Source organism: Pelobates fuscus, chromosome 7 (assembly GCF_036172605.1).
Source record: "Pelobates fuscus isolate aPelFus1 chromosome 7, aPelFus1.pri, whole genome shotgun sequence".
Lineage (NCBI taxonomy): Eukaryota > Metazoa > Chordata > Amphibia > Anura > Pelobatidae > Pelobates > Pelobates fuscus.
In genome coordinates this window covers 54,009,548-54,027,015 of record NC_086323.1, presented here as the reverse complement: position 1 = coordinate 54,027,015, position 17,468 = coordinate 54,009,548, and the positions used below count along the sequence as shown (strand labels likewise).

The following is a 17,468-nucleotide window of genomic DNA, read 5'->3' as shown; positions in this document are numbered from 1 at the left end:
ACTGCCTGTGTACGCACACTATTCGCAGTGCTGCCTGTGTATATGCACACTATTAGCAGTACTGCCTGTGTACGCGCACTATTAGCAGTGCTGCCTGTGTACGCGCACTATTAGCAGTGCTGCCTGTGTACGTGCACTATTAGCAGTGCTGCCTGTGTATGCACACTATTAGCAGTGCTGCCTGTGTACGCGCACTATTAGCAGTGCTGCCTGTGTACGCGCACTATTAGCAGTACTGCCTGTGTACGCACACTATTAGCAGTGCTGCCTGTGTACGCGCACTATTAGCAGTGCTGCCTGTGTACGCGCACTATTAGCAGTGCTGCCTGTGTACGTGCACTATTAGCAGTGCTGCCTGTGTACGTGCACTATTAGCAGTGCTGCCTGTGTAAGCGCACTATTAGCAGTGCTGCCTGTGTAAGCACACTATTAGCAGTGCTGCCTGTGTAAGCACACTATTAGCAGTGCTGCCTGTGTAAGCACACTATTAGCAGTGCTGCCTGTGTAAGCACACTATTAGTAGTGCTGCCTGTGTACGCACACTATTACTAGCAGTACTGCCTGTGTACGCACACTCTCTCAGTGTGTGTGTCCTGTTAGTGGTACTCTCTCAATGTATGTGTCTTGTTAGAGATACTATCAGTGTATGTGTTGTGTTAATGGTATACTCTCAATGTATGTGTGATGTTAGTGGTACTCCCTCAGTGTATGTGTCCTATCAGTGGTACTCTCTCAGTGTATGTGTCCTATCAGTGGTACTCCCTCAGTGTATGCGCTCAGTTAGTAGTACTCTCAAAGTGTATGTGTGTTATTTCCCTCTCATTATACTCATATGTGTAATTCTTCCTTTTGTACAGACATGGAAGGCTGGAATGCTGTCCTGAAAGATGGATCTATATCTCCTGTTCCTCTTCGGAAGTCTCGGCACCACCCTGAAGTCTACCTAGCATCCCGACAGCGAGAACCTCTGTATTTCAATGCCCCAGGTACATAATTTAACAATTCCTATCCCAGAATCGCTTTATTGTTGTCTTCATATATCCAAATAGTAAAATATAAAGCTGTCTCCCAGCACATCTAGATGATACATTACAAATATATAAAAGTAATGCTACATCGCAGAATCATGTTTGGTTCAGCACTAAACAGATATTCTGAACGTGTCAACTTGAGTCTTTTTTTTCAGCCTATTTAACTACATTTATCACAAATCACTAGGATCTGGCAGCAATTTTAATTGTAACCTATTAAAGAAGTAAATGTTGCGCTGTTGCGTTGAACATCCATTTAAAATATTTTTTTTCCTTCTGTTAATGAAAATAAAAGTTTTCACTTTCTATCTGTTGTACTTTATCTGAGTAAGGTACTGGTGACCCCACTGTATTCCTTTCCTTAACCCCTTAAGGACCAAACTTCTGGAATAAAAGGGAATCATGACATGTCACACATGTCATGTGTCCTTAAGGGGTTAATCATAGAAATACAAGAGATGTGTTTCCACGCAGATTTAAGTTGTCATGCATATGTGTAGGATATTACAGCCATCTTTACCACAAAAACAGCCAGTAGGTAGCCCTCAAGCAGTTGTGGAACTATATTTACCATAATGCTTTGCCAGCCAAAAGTGCTTTACTAGGTTAATTACAAAAAAACTGCCGTATCATGAAGCTGCAGGATAAGGACTTCATAACAAAGGTTTTAAAGGAGCACTATAGGGTCAGGAACACAAACATGTATTCCTGACCCTATAGGGTTAAAAGCACCATCTAGCCCCCCTGGTCCCCTCATGCCTCCCTAAAAATAGCAAAATCTTACTTGTATTCAAGTCTGGAGCTGCTAGCTCTGGCTCTGTTTCCTTTAGACCTGCCCACTGCCTGCTGGCATCAGCAGAAGTGGTAGCCTGATCCAATCAAAATGCTTTCCCATAGGACTGACTGAGACTGAAAAAAGGATTCTACTCACCAGAACAAATTCAATATGCTGTAGTTGTTCTGGTGAATATAGTGTCCCTTTAAGTGTGAAAAAAGTCATTAGTAGCTGAGAACGAAAAGCTTTTTTTGTTTTATATTTTCAACTACTTAGACTTCCTTTTAAGTTTTCTGGGTGCAAGCAACGAAGACACATTGGTATCAGATGGTGTTTTGTTGTTTATTTTAAAAAATATATTAAGTTAGGGGAATAGGTTTTTAAATTAATCTAGTTTTTATGAAGTTAGCTGTTCGCACTGGAAGTCACAATCATTTATTTTTTGCCACAGTGTGTCCAAGGAATGTGCCAGGTTACCCAGCCACACATTAAAGCACAGCTAGATTGCCCCCTCCACTCCCACTCGTGTCCCTTGTTTGTGTTGGAAGGTGATAGCTTGAAGAAATAAAATGTATGATTCTGTATACACCTGGTTATAGTATTTGTCTAAGTAAAACTCAGGTGTTAATTTTGCCCACACTTGTAGCATATAACCCCCTGATATGGATTTTGTCAATCCATCTACACATAAAATGGTTTCACACAAACTTTAACATAACAATAAGGTGTGAATAGTGTTCTAAACGTGATACTCTCATCCTAGCAATCTTCTTGGGTGACCAGTCTCTGAGCTATGGCCAAAAACTGATTATAAGCTTCCGCGTGGATCGAGGACGTCACAGAGCGGGGGCCGAAGACATAGTGCTGGAGGGGAATGGCTTCAAAATTTCTTCCCCTCTTACAACGTCCAAAACTGCCCTGCCTTGCAGACTGCCCCAAACATACTCATTCAGGTAATGCAATAGTGGGTGAGAAGCCTCTCTATGCAATGTAATGGATGAGATTAAAACAGATCATTGGAAACTTTTATGAATATAACTTTTACATCGTGTTCTGAATAAAGAGGATCTAGCGCTCCTGTAAATATTTTACTTTCCTTGGAGATTATAACTTGGGTTATAGAGGACATCAGTTAAGGTAATGGGAGTTGTTGAATGACTGGTAGCTGGTGAGTTGCAGTCTAGAAAATGACACATTATATTATATTTCTTCACCTTAAACACTAAGTATTGTAAGACATATCAATTAATTATCACACACTTTATTCAGAAAGGTGTTATTTCACTCCGTCTGCCTTCTGCCTCATTAACCGCCAAGTGGTTTTGGTCCAAGGGCTCAAATGAGCAACATCAAACACTGCTAGTACGCCAGGTATAATTAATTATTTTAACTTATCAGTCCGTTTCCTCTGGCAGCAACATTTTACTTGTTTGACCTCGTTTGCCTCCTTCTCCCCTTTTGTAATATCTTGCTGCCCATCTTTCCTCTACGCAGGCTGGATGAGCTATCGGGAAGCCCCTGGACTCCTCGTCTAAGCCAATTAGACTTCCACCGTCTACTGAGCAATGTGACTTCACTGCGAATCCGTGGCTCTTATGGAGAATACAGTAAGTGGTATTCATTGTAGAAGATCCAAATGCCATTATATGATCTCTTTAAAGGACATACTTACTGAGCTAAGAATTATTGGAAGCCGACAAGGGAATTGCTAATTTTAGTCAAAATAGTCTGCGTGGATAGATACTGGTTATGTACTTTTTGATGCACAAATAGAAACGCCCAAGCATTATGGGCCTACTACTGCAGAACATCTCACCTCTTATTAATGCAGACCGTCTCTCCTCTTACTAATGCAGACTGTCTCTCCTCTTACTAATGCAGACTGTCTCTCCTCTTACTAATGCAGACCGTCTCTCCTCTTACTAATGCAGACCGTCTCTCCTCTTCCTAATGCAGACCGTCTCTCCTCTTCCTAATGCAGACCGTCTCTCCTCTTCCTAATGCAGACCGTCTCTCCTCTTCCTAATGCAGACCGTCTCTCCTCTTCCTAATGCAGACTGTCTCTCCTCTTACTAATGCAGACCATCTCACATCTTACTAATGCAGACCATCGGGGTAATCACTCTGCTGACGGCAGCAATTTATTAGAACAACTGTCTGTGGCATTTTTTTACATTCCGTGTTGACCCTCTTTCTATGTGAAGATTGAGAATGTAATTGTTTTTTTATATTATAGGCACGGGATACCTACAGTCAGTCACTTTGGTATCTGCTCGTCCTGGGCCTGGAGCTCCGGCCCACTGGGTGGAGAAGTGTGTTTGTCCTACTGGCTACCAAGGGCAATTCTGTGAGCGTTGTGTCACTGGGTACCGCAGAGAGTCTCCGACCCTGGGTTCTTTTAGCACGTGTATTGCCTGCAATTGCCCAGGTGGTGGTGTGTGTGACCCAGACACTGGTGAGTAGCCTAAACTAACTCCTTCAATCCCTCTGCTTGTAACATTGCCACTTAGATCAAGCTGTGTAATGGCAGATTAAACTGGTCAGTTTATTACAAATGTACAATAAGCCTGCTCTCATGTTTCTGTCTGTCTTAAAACTCTCACCAGGTGACTGTTACTCCGGAGATCAGGATCTGAATAATGGCTGTGCGGACTGCCTCCAGGGGTATTACAATGACCCCAGAGACCTCCAGAACTGTTTGCCATGCCCCTGCAGTGCTGGCTTTGGATGCTCATTGTCCCCAGAGACCCAGGAACCTGTGTGTGACGATTGCCCTGTAGGACTTGGAGGTGGGTTTTAATATAATTTATTTGTTGAGGGCTGAATGTTTTATTTTAGAAAACATTAAGAAACACCCAATAACTGTAAGATATTTAATATTAAATTTGCTATATGGTGTAATTATGACAGTTTACCTTTTTAAATGGACACTCTAAGCTCCAAAACAACTGTAATACGTGGTTTTGGTGTATAGATCATGCTCCTATAGTCTCACTGCTTAGTGCTCTGCCACTTAGGAGTTAAATCACTTTTTTATGCATCCCTAGCATGTGACCTACAAAGTCTCCCTACACATTTCCTGAAAAAAAGAGTATTATTGTTTTTAGGTTTCCTTACTGCACTGTGTGTTTAATTTAGAATTTCATACTCTGCTTAAAGCCTGCTAGAGCATGCAACAGCCACCTGTTTGTGAACAAAGTTACATTTACAAAGCAAAAGCTAAAAACTTCTAAAGTAAGCACACTGCAAAGTAAGATCTGTTTGCAAATTTTTGTTGAGGCTAGATATACCAAAACAGTTTTGCAGTGACACAGTGCTCTTTATAGACATAACAGGTTTAGTGATTACAGTTGACATATCAGCTGGTAGGAAAGGCAGCGACATAGTTTCGGGGGGGTTATCAGGGTTAAGTATGCGGTTTCAATAAGACATTGGAAGCCTCCTTTTCCTGTTTTTCTTTTGTTCGTCTCTTTTTCCTGTGTTCCCTCTTTGCCTCTTCTCCCCTGCCCATGCACCCCTATCGCTCTACTACTTTCTGTGTATAAGATAGAGGAGAGAAGGGGGTTGGCGTTTTTATGTCTGGTGTGACACTAGTCGATTTATACTTACTGATTGTCTGGGGGGCTATTCGTAAGTGCAGAATGTGTTCTGGAAGGAGATGAGTGCCTATCAGGGCCCAAGCAGGCTGTTCAATAATGTGTGTACTTGTGTTGGTATGTAAATGTGTCTGTCGAGATCCTTTGTGTATCATCTCTCAGTGGTCACCTAGCCTATGTCAGGCATCCGGACTGGTCAGGTAGCCAGGTTGTGTATCTTTTAATTGAACAAGTTATATAACTCAACCTCTGTGTTCCTGCCTACCCGATCCCGGCAGGCCTGCCCAAGGACAGAGAATGTGCGACAGGTGAAGGAAAAGGAGAGAGGAAAAAGTAAGAAGGAGAGGGAAGGAGAAAAAAACGGGAGGGGGGTAGGAGTGGTGGAAGGGGGGTATGAGTAAGGGCAATCAGCTACTAGTATCACAGCACCGCAACCCTTGCGGCCACCCGCCTCCCTGCCCAAGCCCATGTGTCGCTCATTGATCGGCAGGGCCTATCCCTCCATTGCCTCGTCACCGGGCCCCCTGGGGGTCAATGGATTCAGTGTATTAGTTTGACATCTGTTGCGAGGGTCGTGACAGGGTCTTGGGCAGGATGTGTATTGCGCTTGGATATGAAGTCCAGCCATGCATCGTTCGGTGGTCCCGCGTAGGGAGGCCGTGAGTATCTCCATTTCATGTAGTTCCTTGACCTTGTCCATCCAGTTTTGTATTGTTGGTACTTGTGTTTTTTTGTTTGCTTTTTTAATTCTTTATTTTTGAACGTGCAGGAGACTACAATACATCCTGCATTGCCACAACAGCAGATGCGAGGATTTGTAGTACATTCAATGATACATGTAGGTTGACATTGAGGACTGTTAGAGACAATACTTTGCATAATTTGAGAGAACAGCACAACATTTTATATTTAAAGTATGGTAACTAGTTAAACATAACACTTGTTTGTCTGGGCATAGAGTGTCTTCGTGACGAATCGTGCTAGGTAAATTAGTAATAACGATTAAACACTTTTGGAGGAAAAACATGAGTTAGCAAGATAATGTAGTTGAATAAAATAGTGGCACATTGTTAAGTTATATATCATGCAGGCTAGACAGTATAAGTCTGGAGTAACTAGTGAAGAGAAGTTGCTAAACTTGGTCGTAGACCTGATGATGGCAATTTAAACAAGGTAGGAGTATATACATCTCACAGGTGCATGTTACTGTTTGGTTATGGTCTAAGCATTCTAGGAGTTCTGGCAGTGGACTTTTGCATGGCATTCTGAACAACATTAGGAGACGGCCACACCTAGCCTTTAGCCCTTTTTTTTTGTTTTGTTAGCTTAAGGAACAATGCGTAGAAACTAGAGATTTATAAACAGTTGGTGCACTCTGCAATGGCATTTGGAGAGTTAACGCTGCTGAGGTCTGATAGAAAAGCCTAAAGATAATACATGAAGTCCCTTTTTAAACATGAATCTAATAGGTGAAGTAAGACAGTGTTATTTATGAGAGGAGTATAGATATTATTTTTAACAGGCAATCTGATTATGCCACAATAGCACTGGCCAGCATATTAAAGGTTACATGTCGTGACATAGATGTGGCATGCATGACATTTATAAATTTTTTAAGAAGGTATAAGAGAACGATTCTTTTGGTACAGACAATGAGAAATTATGGTAATGCTATGCTTTAGATCCGTTTAGTATAAAAGAAGAGGAACATTACACGCTAAATATGTGCATCCGGATTGCTATTTGGGCACATGAGAGATGGTGCTCAAGGCTTTCATTGGCTTGTCAGGATTATAGGGTACAGGCTTTTCTAATCATTTGTGACATTAGTATGCGTTGAGGTTCATGCTTAAATTACGTGCTACGTAAATTAACAGCAAAAGTAGGTGTAGGACTGAACAGTGTTATTCAGGCTTGGCGGACATGTCTCAGCCTTCGACCTAGAGAGGATTTTAGTCATAGAGAATATAGTAGACATGGTGATTGCAAAGACAAATTACAGCATGATTGCAAGTTGCAACTAAGTCATATACCACATTGTAAGATGCAGCACTGAGACATGTTAGGGGTACCTGCTAGGCACAACCAGGTAAACATTAACTGCAGGAGAGAGTCCCAGTGTGTGAGTATGTAAGGCTTATTCACTAGTCATCCGACCTGCCCGCACCTCATGGTAGAGGGCTGATGTGTTGATGGTACAGCAGTCTCAGCCGATGCCCCGCTTATGCAGGAGTGTTATAGTTGGAGAGGGTGTCTGACCGGGAGCCGCTGTGGGCGTCATCGTGTGAGGCAGGTCAGTCTCTTGGGTATGAGATCGCATGGGCCCGGTGGGTGTGCGGCAGGGTTCCGCTTTGGGTCTCTGCAGCCTCTTGTGTGGATTCCCCGCATAGTGAGTGCTGGTCTTCCGGAGGATGGTAAGGCAGTGAAGGGGTAGTCCCTGCTGTGGAGTAGGTCGGCTCACCGCTAGTCGTGGTCTGCGGTTTAGAAGTTTGTGTCGGGTCGTCGGCTTCCTCCTTCCAGCCATCCAAGCTTTGCCATTCTCCCTTTCGGGAGCCGCGGGTCTCAGCACGGCCTCTCCTTGGTTTATTGCAGGTGTGGCCTCCTCTTCGGTGCCCCCCTTGCGATAGATTTTGGCCCAGAAGGCGGCAAACAGGCGATCCAGCCTTTCTTCAAAAGAGGGCAGCGGGATACCGTTCAGGGGATTGCACGTGGTGACTGCCATGTTTTTCAGTGCTGTTCCGGCTGAGTGAGACAGTCACTGTTGTTGTTTTGCCGCTTTGACTCAGGCTTTGGTTACTGGGATATCCCTCACCGGTGGGGGGGGGGGGGGGGGGGAGTGTACCGGGGAGACCTCCAGGTGAGTGGGCTGCAGTCAGCATAGGGAGCAGCCGCCTCCCTCGCTTTATCTGAGTAGGCCTCTTGTAGGCTTCAGGTCTATCCCCGGGTAGAAGCTGCTGATTTTGGTCAGGATACTTGACGATTATCTTTGAGGTCTTGGGCTCCCTTCTACAGGTCAGTTGGCTGTCGATTTGGAAGGTTTTTGCCACGATTTTGGCTGGTTGTGAGCAGTTTTGCACGGAGCTCTTCTAATGTGCGAACGCTCAGCATGGCTGCTAGGATCCGCCCCGGTACTTGTGTTTTGCACCGAATTAAATTAGGGACTTGGCAGCATTTAGGAGGTGTCTGGTGAATGAGCGCTGATATGCTGGTAGGGGGGAGTTTTGTAGTGTCCATGTCCTGTTCCCATCGCGCCATATATTTTGGGGGCACCCTCTTGGTGGATGAAAGGAAGATCTGAATTAAACCATTTTTTTTTTTCATGGAGGTGTGGCTAGGGCTGAATAAACAGAGACACAAGTGATTTATCTCCAAAATGCCAGAGAATTGAGCAGCGAGACTGCAGAGTCATGATCTATGCAATAAAACTGCTTCTAACTAAAGTTGAAAATCTCTCCAACTCAGCTATTGCCCTAGCTTGACAATCTGAGCTCCAATTTTGCCATTCAAATTTTAATCTGCTACAATTCCAGAATAAGTGTGTCAGTGTTTAGGGTACAAGTTCAGCTTTAAAACATGAACACTTCAGACTTGTAACCAGTACAGCCCTCTAGAGTAGTTATGGTCCAGCCCTGGTGCCTCCCCATCATAAAGAGTGAAAACATTTTGGGTATACCAGACTTGGTTCTCCACGCCCACTACCATCTTCCAAGAGCCGAAAGTTACTAAGCAGGAACTTCTGTTTGATCTCCTGAGCTAAGAGGCTACCTTTCAAAAACTACTTAAAATATTTTATTTTCTACCATAAAGTTTTAGTGGATGACAACATTTCATTTTTGGTCACTAATTGTGGGAATTGTGGTGACTTGAACACCAAACTGAAAAATGTAGGACAAAATAAAAAAGGGAAAAAAACTTATATGCTAAAAAATTGTAGCTATATTGTACTAAAATGTGCAATTACGTTTTCAGTTCTATTACAGTTTAGCTATTTGTTTAGTGATTAAATCATAAAGTCGAAGCTGCAGGCTCGTATCTCAATTATGATAACATTTCCTATGCCTGTATTCAATATGCTGGAGCGCAATTTAAAAAAAAAAAAATTAGAAACCAGGAACCCTGAAAGTGTTTGAGCACAGCGCCCCCTGTCACTGACTTATGCTGCTGCAGCCTGCAGACCTGTTTTGAAATTGAAATGCATATTAGTGCCAACGCAGGGTTCTTGTGAACTTATAGCTAACATGTTACTGTTTACATATTTATTGACATGTAATCCACATTCAGGCTTGTCTATGTTTTCCGTGGGAATTTTCTACATATGTGTTGATTTTATTTTTTTAAACCCAGGGCCACGGTGTGAGGTGTGCGCAGATGGATATTTTGGAGACCCCCAGGGACTAAACGGAGCACCACGTCCCTGCAGGCCTTGTGTATGCAGTAACAATATTGATCCTACTGTGGAGGGGAACTGTGATGGGGTGACTGGAGAATGCCTCAAATGTGTTCACAATACTGGTGGATTTTATTGTGACCGCTGCAGAGAGGGATTCTATGGGAACCCACTGGATCCTAATCCCGAGCTGAAGTGCAGAGGTAAAATGGGTTTCTGAATTATATTCAACATTAAATAAAATGCTTTGTTCCTTTCAATCCATTATATTTGCTCCAATTTATTATAATTCTTATTGCACTCATATGTTTTACAGTTGACAATGACACGATGCTCCCCCATCTATTACGGTTATATAACAGTTAAATATATACATTAAATAACACCCCATATCACCCATACCAGTCCACTGAAACATTGTTCCCATTTCACAGTTATGCTTCTGTCTTAATACTGTTTGTCTTTCTGTTCCTGCAGCTTGTCACTGCCACCCAATGGGTGCTGTGAATGGAGGGTGTCAGAAAGATGGGTCTTGTGTCTGTAAAGCTGGTTTTGATGGTGAGAATTGTGATCGCCCTCAGTGTCCCAGCTGCTACAATCAAGTGGGTGAGAAGGTAAGACCCTGCAAGATTCTGATTCTTTTTGTGGAATCTGGTTTGGTGTTCCCACCTCAACATCCATCAGGAGTCTATCCTTTAGCCCAACACAGTGTTTATTGTATGCGCGATGACTCCATGGAATAGACTTTCAATAGAGGTGATAAATACAATGATTCTAAAGGAATGCAGGAGTCTCTGGGATAAGAATAACACTATGCAAAGAACTTTACTATTCTCCTGTAATATGGACAGGCTTTGGGGGCCTTTTTGGATCTCATCTTCTGTCAAAGTCTATGTTTCCAAGATTACACTCCAGTTTGTGCATTATTCTTCTCCCTTCCCATTTCACGGTACTGTTTGTTTTATAGATCAGTCTATACAAGAGGGAAATCCATGAACTGTCTGGTACGACTCCTAACCAGCTCCCAGCAGGAAGGGAATTAGAGGAGAGATTGACAAATGCTGAAGCCACTACACGGGGCATGCTGAGAGAGGCAGAAGGAGCACAAGGTGAGCACTGGGGCAAATAGGGATGGACTAGAACAACCTACAGCAGTGGTTCCAAGCCCAATAAGTCCATGTTTTGTCAGCATGTATATGACTGCCATAGTAACCTATCTGCCATACCAGATTAGATACGGTTACACTGAGCAGTGCCGTGTGTTGTAACTTATTGATACATAGTATATTTGCTGACTTGCATGTAGTCCCATGCAATCTCTGGTGCAGTAGCTCTTTAAATCCAAACAAAGCTAGGGCTGCATAGATGTCACGTTACTATTTGATTTGTGGATTTAACTTCCTGAACATAATGAACAGAGCGTTGGCTAGATCTATATAGCAGAGGGCTAGTTATGTAGCTATTTTGTCTCTCTGAGGGCTGATACTAAAAGATAAGTGTCCTATGATTACATTTAATCATTAACATATTATATATTGTGCATTAAAGCATATACAAAATGCCTGATGCTTTATAAAAAAAATTAGAATAATGTTTACTGCTCAGTTTTCCTCTATTATACAATACATAGTGATTGAAAAACAAAATTTTAAATGGACCTATCGCTTACAATTTATTTTGCAGTTGACAGGTCCATGACTGCTTTTAAGATATTTTTTTATGTATTCAATTCCTTTTCTTTTTGCATAAATATATCCCCTTAAAATTAAGTTAATGGCACTTAAAAATCCAAGTTGTTTTTTATTGTACAGAGTTTAACTTATCAAGCTTGCTCGTTGGGCTCTCAAAACCTCTTGAGTTATTTTGTTTCTTTGCTCGGTATATCTTATGCTTTGGCGTTTGTTTGTGCAATATTATTAAATAATGCCAATAAAAATTCACTAATCCAATGCAAATTTTAAAAAAATAACTAGGTCTTCAGAATACTTTAAAATGGCTGCTTCTGGAGACCTTGAAATGGCTTCCTCAAGAAAGCTGCTGAAAAGCCACCCATATAATTTCTGTAGGTAAAGCTTGTTTGCATTATGTGATGTGTAACCCATCAATCTCTTCTTTAGGGGCAGAGCTATCTGTGAAGAGACGTTTGTCAGGGCTTCAGGGGGCTCAGTCTGGAACTCAGAGTGAGCTGGAGCAGGCTCAAAGGAAACTGCAAGCAGTAGAGGACCAGAGCAGTCAGTACCACGGACAGCTGCGGGACACAAAACAGAAGATAGGCAACGTGCGGCTTGAGTTACAGGACAGGCTGGCAGAACTGGGACGTTTGGTATGTGGAAAAAATTGGTACTTAATGGTTTGACACAGAACCAGGGACTGTGCCAGAGACAGGCTGGAACTATAACCACTACAGTAGACTGTAGTGGTTATGGTGGTTAGAGTGCCCATTTTAAGTTACGGGTTTATGCAGACTGAAATAAAACCTTTCTTATAACGAAGACTCTTCTAATGGGCTATAATGTTTGCCAACTATCTGCATGCAAGGGTTAAACATTGCTTGCTCTATGTGCATTTTTTGAAACTTAGTGGATATTGTGGAATTATGACTAATATATCTTGATAAATAATCATTGTGCAAAAAAAAAACTGATAGCACAAATACAAAACATATGTTGTATAGCAATTATTATGTATTCTATGAAACAAAATGTACTTAAAATTCACAATCTTAGACTGATTATTTCTAAAAGATAATTTGAAACCCAAGAATCTCACATTACAAAATGGCGTATGCTCTCATTTCAACATTATTCACTAAACCAGAAATTGAGAAAGGGAATTGCAAATATTACGCCACAAATTTGTCAACTATGCTAATTTGTTGCAATTGTCTGGTTAACTCCCAGTCTAGTGAATAACCCAGATTTATGAGCTGATATAAAAGAGTCTAATGAGCTGAACTTGTTTCTAGCTCTCGTAGTACGTAATTATATTATGAAGCTTAAATGGACAGTCTGAGCACCAAAACAACTATAGCCGAATGAAGCAGTTTTGGTGTGAAGATCATGCCACTGCCGTCTCACTGTTCCATTCTCTGCCATTTAAGAGCTAAGACAGTTTTGTTTCTGTTTATGTAAATTCCTAAAAAATGTAAACTCCATTTATTGCACATTGTGTTTAATTTTGAATTTATTATCGCATGGTATAAGACCTGCTGAAGTAAACACACTGTGCTGTAAGATCTGATTGAGTAGTAAACCATTTTTTTTCCTGCAGGCGATGTCCGTCACAGCCAGGGGAGCCTAACTCAAAAAACAAAAGTGGCTTAATTTCAAAATGGCAGATAATTAGAGAGTGAGACATCAGGGGCACAATCTACCACTAAAATTGCTTCATTAAGCTAATTTTGTTTGGTGCTTAGAGTATCCTTTTAAAAATCAAGGATCGGCATGCTGTTGGAATTCTGTTTTTTTTTCTGTCTTTTAATTGTTTTACTGAGTTATATTGCAAAATATATTTGTGAATTGGAGCCAAACATCTCGCTTAATAAATATCTGCATTATTTTTTTCTTTCATTAAAGACATTTTCATCTACAAATTTACCACTGAGTTCTGGATCTTTCGCCCAGCTCAGCCAAGAGGCTCAGACAATAGCGGACAGGTAATTTTATTCTGTACGATAGACATTTGTGTTGAAATTTATGAATGAATAGTTGCCATGGATACATGATGCTGTGATTCCATGGCAACACTAAAAATCAACTGGAACGCTATGGCCCTTGAAGCTGCATGTTTAGTTGATACTGCAGGCAAGAGAAGGAACAGATAATATATTAAGTTAATTCAGCAGTTCTTAACCCATAGACCAGGACCAAAAACTGTCATGTTGCTATTTTTGTCAGGTCCCCATTTGTTGGAGAAGGCACATTAATTAAGTCCCAGGCAGCTACTTATAATGAATTATTCACTGTAAAAGCAGTGCAATCCCCAGGGATGCATATGATATTGGAAAACGTGTTTTGCATCTTTTTTAGATCGTAGTGTATAATATTTGGACATAAAGAATAGTTTGTAACATATTTTGTTAATGAGTCAAATCGATTTTTTTTTAGGATGTTGGAATACTTCTTTTGTAGCAATATAAAACATTTGAGATATAATACTTTTTAATGGGCAGAGCTCTGTTCTTTCTTGTAGGCTGGCACAGGAAGCTCAAACTACAGCTCAGGATGCGGCCGATGCACAGGGAGACACACAAAGAGTTCTTCAAATTCTACGCTCTGCAGATCTTGATCCTGGTGCTCCAGAACGTCTCAGGAAAAGGTAAATCTATAACCAAATACAAAGCATGGATATAAGTGTGACTCTGACTGAGTTTATTCAGTAAATACCAAACCGTAAATACAATACAAACTTTTAGCTTACATTTTGCAATTCAGAATTCACATCTACCACAATTTTTTGTTAATGAATAAACTCTAGTAGGTGTACCAGTGCCGCTTCAAAATAAGGACTTTGGAACTGTGATCATCAGCGTGGTTGTAGGATATCTATATTGATATTTAACAAGGAAATCTTACAGGGTAGTAATGGTTTTAAGATTTTAGTACCTTTTCCGGTGAGAATTGGGATGTGAGTACCATAGACACGGCTCAAACTACTACGCTTCTAGTCAGAACTAATAGTTATTTACCATGGCAATTCTCTCCCCATGCAATATGACATTTGGGTATAGACAGGACCGCAGCATGCACAGGCTCCCCACTCATCTTCTCATATTACCTACATACGGGTGCTTGCTGGATGTTGCAGGATGCAAAATATGGACTCCATATTTTAAGGGATCCATAGACCTTGACAGCTAAAGGTAGGGCAGGTCATAGTACATTTACCACAGTTTGATTTTTACTTGCCAGTGGCTAGTGTGGAGTGCAAATGTTGTGTCCTGTCATAGCGCTCTCATTTTTGTGTTTGGGCTCGCTTATTTATCCTTATCGATTCATTGTCTTTAGGTTGGCAAATGCTTGGTGTAGCGGATTTACATAGTGACCCTTTCTTTCAATATAAAATGTAACACTTTATGTTGCATGCTGTGTTTGCAGAATGGACGATGCCCGTACAGATACAGCAGCATTGGAAACTGAGGCCATGCAAGCTGCAGCGGCCGCAGAGCGCTCCCACCGCGAGAGCATGCAGACCACTCGAGCTGTGGCGCAAGCCTCCCGCCTCAACTCTGTGGAATTTCAGGTACCTATGTCACATAACAGCTGTCCGTCCCACAAAATATTTTGAGGTGTGTTCCCACATTAGCTCACTGTTTAATGAATGAAATAAAGCTGACCTGTTGTACCCCAGTGCTGTTCGGCCCTTGCTAGCATGCTGCTGTTGTGATGACTGATTCATGTGCCCTTCCTGGAATCCTGAGGGACGAAGAAAGTTTCCAGTAATCCATTCCTTCAGGGAGACGCAGCCGAGGCTAATCGCTGTATCTGTTTTCAGCAATGTAAAGGTCTCAAAGATACGGCCTTGGTTTTTTTTTTAGTAGAATGTCAAACGATGATGTAAAATGAAACAATGAATTCAAATATTGGCATAACCATGGCAACTGCTGATCTACTGAAAATTTCTGCAGTGCAAGTCAAACAGCTAACGGGGGGGTGGGGGGGGGGGGGGGGAGAGGGGAGGGAAACACTTGGGATCAGATGCCGGGTAATTCTCAAAGGTTGGGTTATGCCAGGGAAATAAAGGCATTAGGGGTACATCTGGTTCTAGTGGGAAAGGGGTGCAAAGAGATGCCTTTTCAGAGAAAGTTCCCGCTAATCTCTGACAGACCGGAACATACATATGTATACTAAATATAACATATGTTAAATGCTTAAGAATAAAAATATATAACTTGATAAAATGCATGTAGTCTATACCCATACGTCATATTATCCATTTCCATGTAGACCCCTTAGTTTGACTGTCTGGAAAAAAAAAACCAACTAAAATGTATTGCATATTTTACAAAACTGCAATGATAGACCTCACATTATTTATATGACAAACATTATATTTGTTACAATTTTGGACTGAAACTATACAGGTAGATGAAAATCCAAAGCATAATTCACCCAAAGTGCGTTCTCTTATCATCTCCTAATAATGATTAGTTTGTAATGCTAACAGTGTAAACATTAATTTCTGTTAGTGGATCAGTGTTCTTGTATTCGGTAATGATAGTGATTAGTATTGTGCTCCCACCGGCTAGAAGGCAGCTCACAGTTGTAATTATCCTGAAAAGAAATGCTGTGTTCTAGCTGGTAACTTTAAATTGCTGTCTATTTAGGCAGAGCTGCAGCGTCTAAGAGTGGAATCCGCAGCAATCAAGGAATCTGTCGATAGAGAAATATCTCAGACTAAAGAACTTCAGACGAAAATTAACGCCTGGGAGCTGGAATCAGAACAGAAGCTCCAGGAAGGACGGGAGAGTAAATTGGTAAGAAAGTCCTCTAAAGACATCGATAGTGGATATTATAAGGAAATACTGTAATATCACCGAAAGGTTTAACCTTGCGTGTGGCTGTAACGTATCAAGTACTGTTTTCATAGTCACCAAAATATTGCAGGTATTGGGAATGCTGTGAGTTTAAGACAATACAAATAGTAACGTACATCTTGTCACACTTTGATTCTTCTGGTTGTCTTGCAGTTGGCAGATCAGTACCTCTCACGAGTAAATGTTGCAAAGACCAAAGCCGAACAAGCGTTACGAACCGGGAACAGCACCTTCTATGAAATTGAGGGTATACTCAGCAACCTGAAAGGTGAGTCGTTGTAGTAAATAACTAATCAAGGTTATTCTCTAAACTCTAGTTTAGGTCCAAATAGAAAAACTTGGATTGGTCAAATTTCTCCAACTACGTTCTTATCTCAGCTCGGCTATTTCAACCTCCGTTAATCCTAGTTATTGGCTCCTGGAGTATTGAATTTAGTATATAAACCTGTATTGAAATATACATACCGTATGTGTCAAGAATTATATGTGGCCTACAGTCCTAGGGTGAACAATTCAATATACCATGTGGTGCCAGTGTTGTTTTCATGATTTAATGCTAAAAGAGGCTGGAAGCCCAGTGCAATAAATCACACTTACGCACTAACATGCTTTCGCAAGACATAAAATGTTCTATCATATCTTTATCATAATTGTGCATTTATCACTGGTGCTAGTATTGGAGAGGTAGAATGTTAGCGCAAAAGAAATGGCCCCATATAAAAAAAACTTCATAGCATTTTAATACAAACTAAATCGTTATAATGACCTTGAACTTTTGCCATGATTATCACAGTGCACAGTGAACAACAGTGTAAGGTCTGTCACATTGTCCATCTACTGCAGTTACTAATGGTGAAGGCCATCACACTCATGGTAGACCGCTCTAATACAACTCAAAACTGGCTGTTGTTAGAATCCCTCAGAGACCACCCATACATATCCACTTAACCCGTTAAGGACACAACTTCTGGAATAAAAGGGAATCATGACGGAATATTTCCATCATGTGTCCTTAAAGGGTTAAGGACACAGCTTCAGAAGTAAAAGGCAAACGTGACAGAACATTTCTGTCATGTATCCTTAAGGGATTAAGAAAACAAGTGATTTTCTCATTTCCACTAAACTATTGCGAGTGTCAATATTC

At 41.3% G+C, this 17,468-nt stretch overlaps 1 protein-coding gene across 1 annotated transcript in view; it reads left to right on the top strand.

Moving 5' to 3' along the window:
• Positions 1–17,468, top strand: part of LAMC2 (laminin subunit gamma 2) — a 35,498-nt gene that overhangs the window by 11,910 nt on the left and 6,120 nt on the right. The window contains exons 6-19 of the mRNA XM_063428290.1: positions 858–986; positions 2,570–2,759; positions 3,301–3,413; positions 4,043–4,261; positions 4,413–4,595; positions 9,747–9,992; positions 10,267–10,403; positions 10,757–10,898; positions 11,907–12,112; positions 13,365–13,444; positions 13,981–14,106; positions 14,886–15,030; positions 16,115–16,264; positions 16,478–16,592. Coding sequence (XP_063284360.1) covers positions 858–986; positions 2,570–2,759; positions 3,301–3,413; positions 4,043–4,261; positions 4,413–4,595; positions 9,747–9,992; positions 10,267–10,403; positions 10,757–10,898; positions 11,907–12,112; positions 13,365–13,444; positions 13,981–14,106; positions 14,886–15,030; positions 16,115–16,264; positions 16,478–16,592 — 2,181 coding nt within the window. The remainder of the gene's footprint in view (positions 1–857; positions 987–2,569; positions 2,760–3,300; positions 3,414–4,042; positions 4,262–4,412; positions 4,596–9,746; positions 9,993–10,266; positions 10,404–10,756; positions 10,899–11,906; positions 12,113–13,364; positions 13,445–13,980; positions 14,107–14,885; positions 15,031–16,114; positions 16,265–16,477; positions 16,593–17,468) is intronic.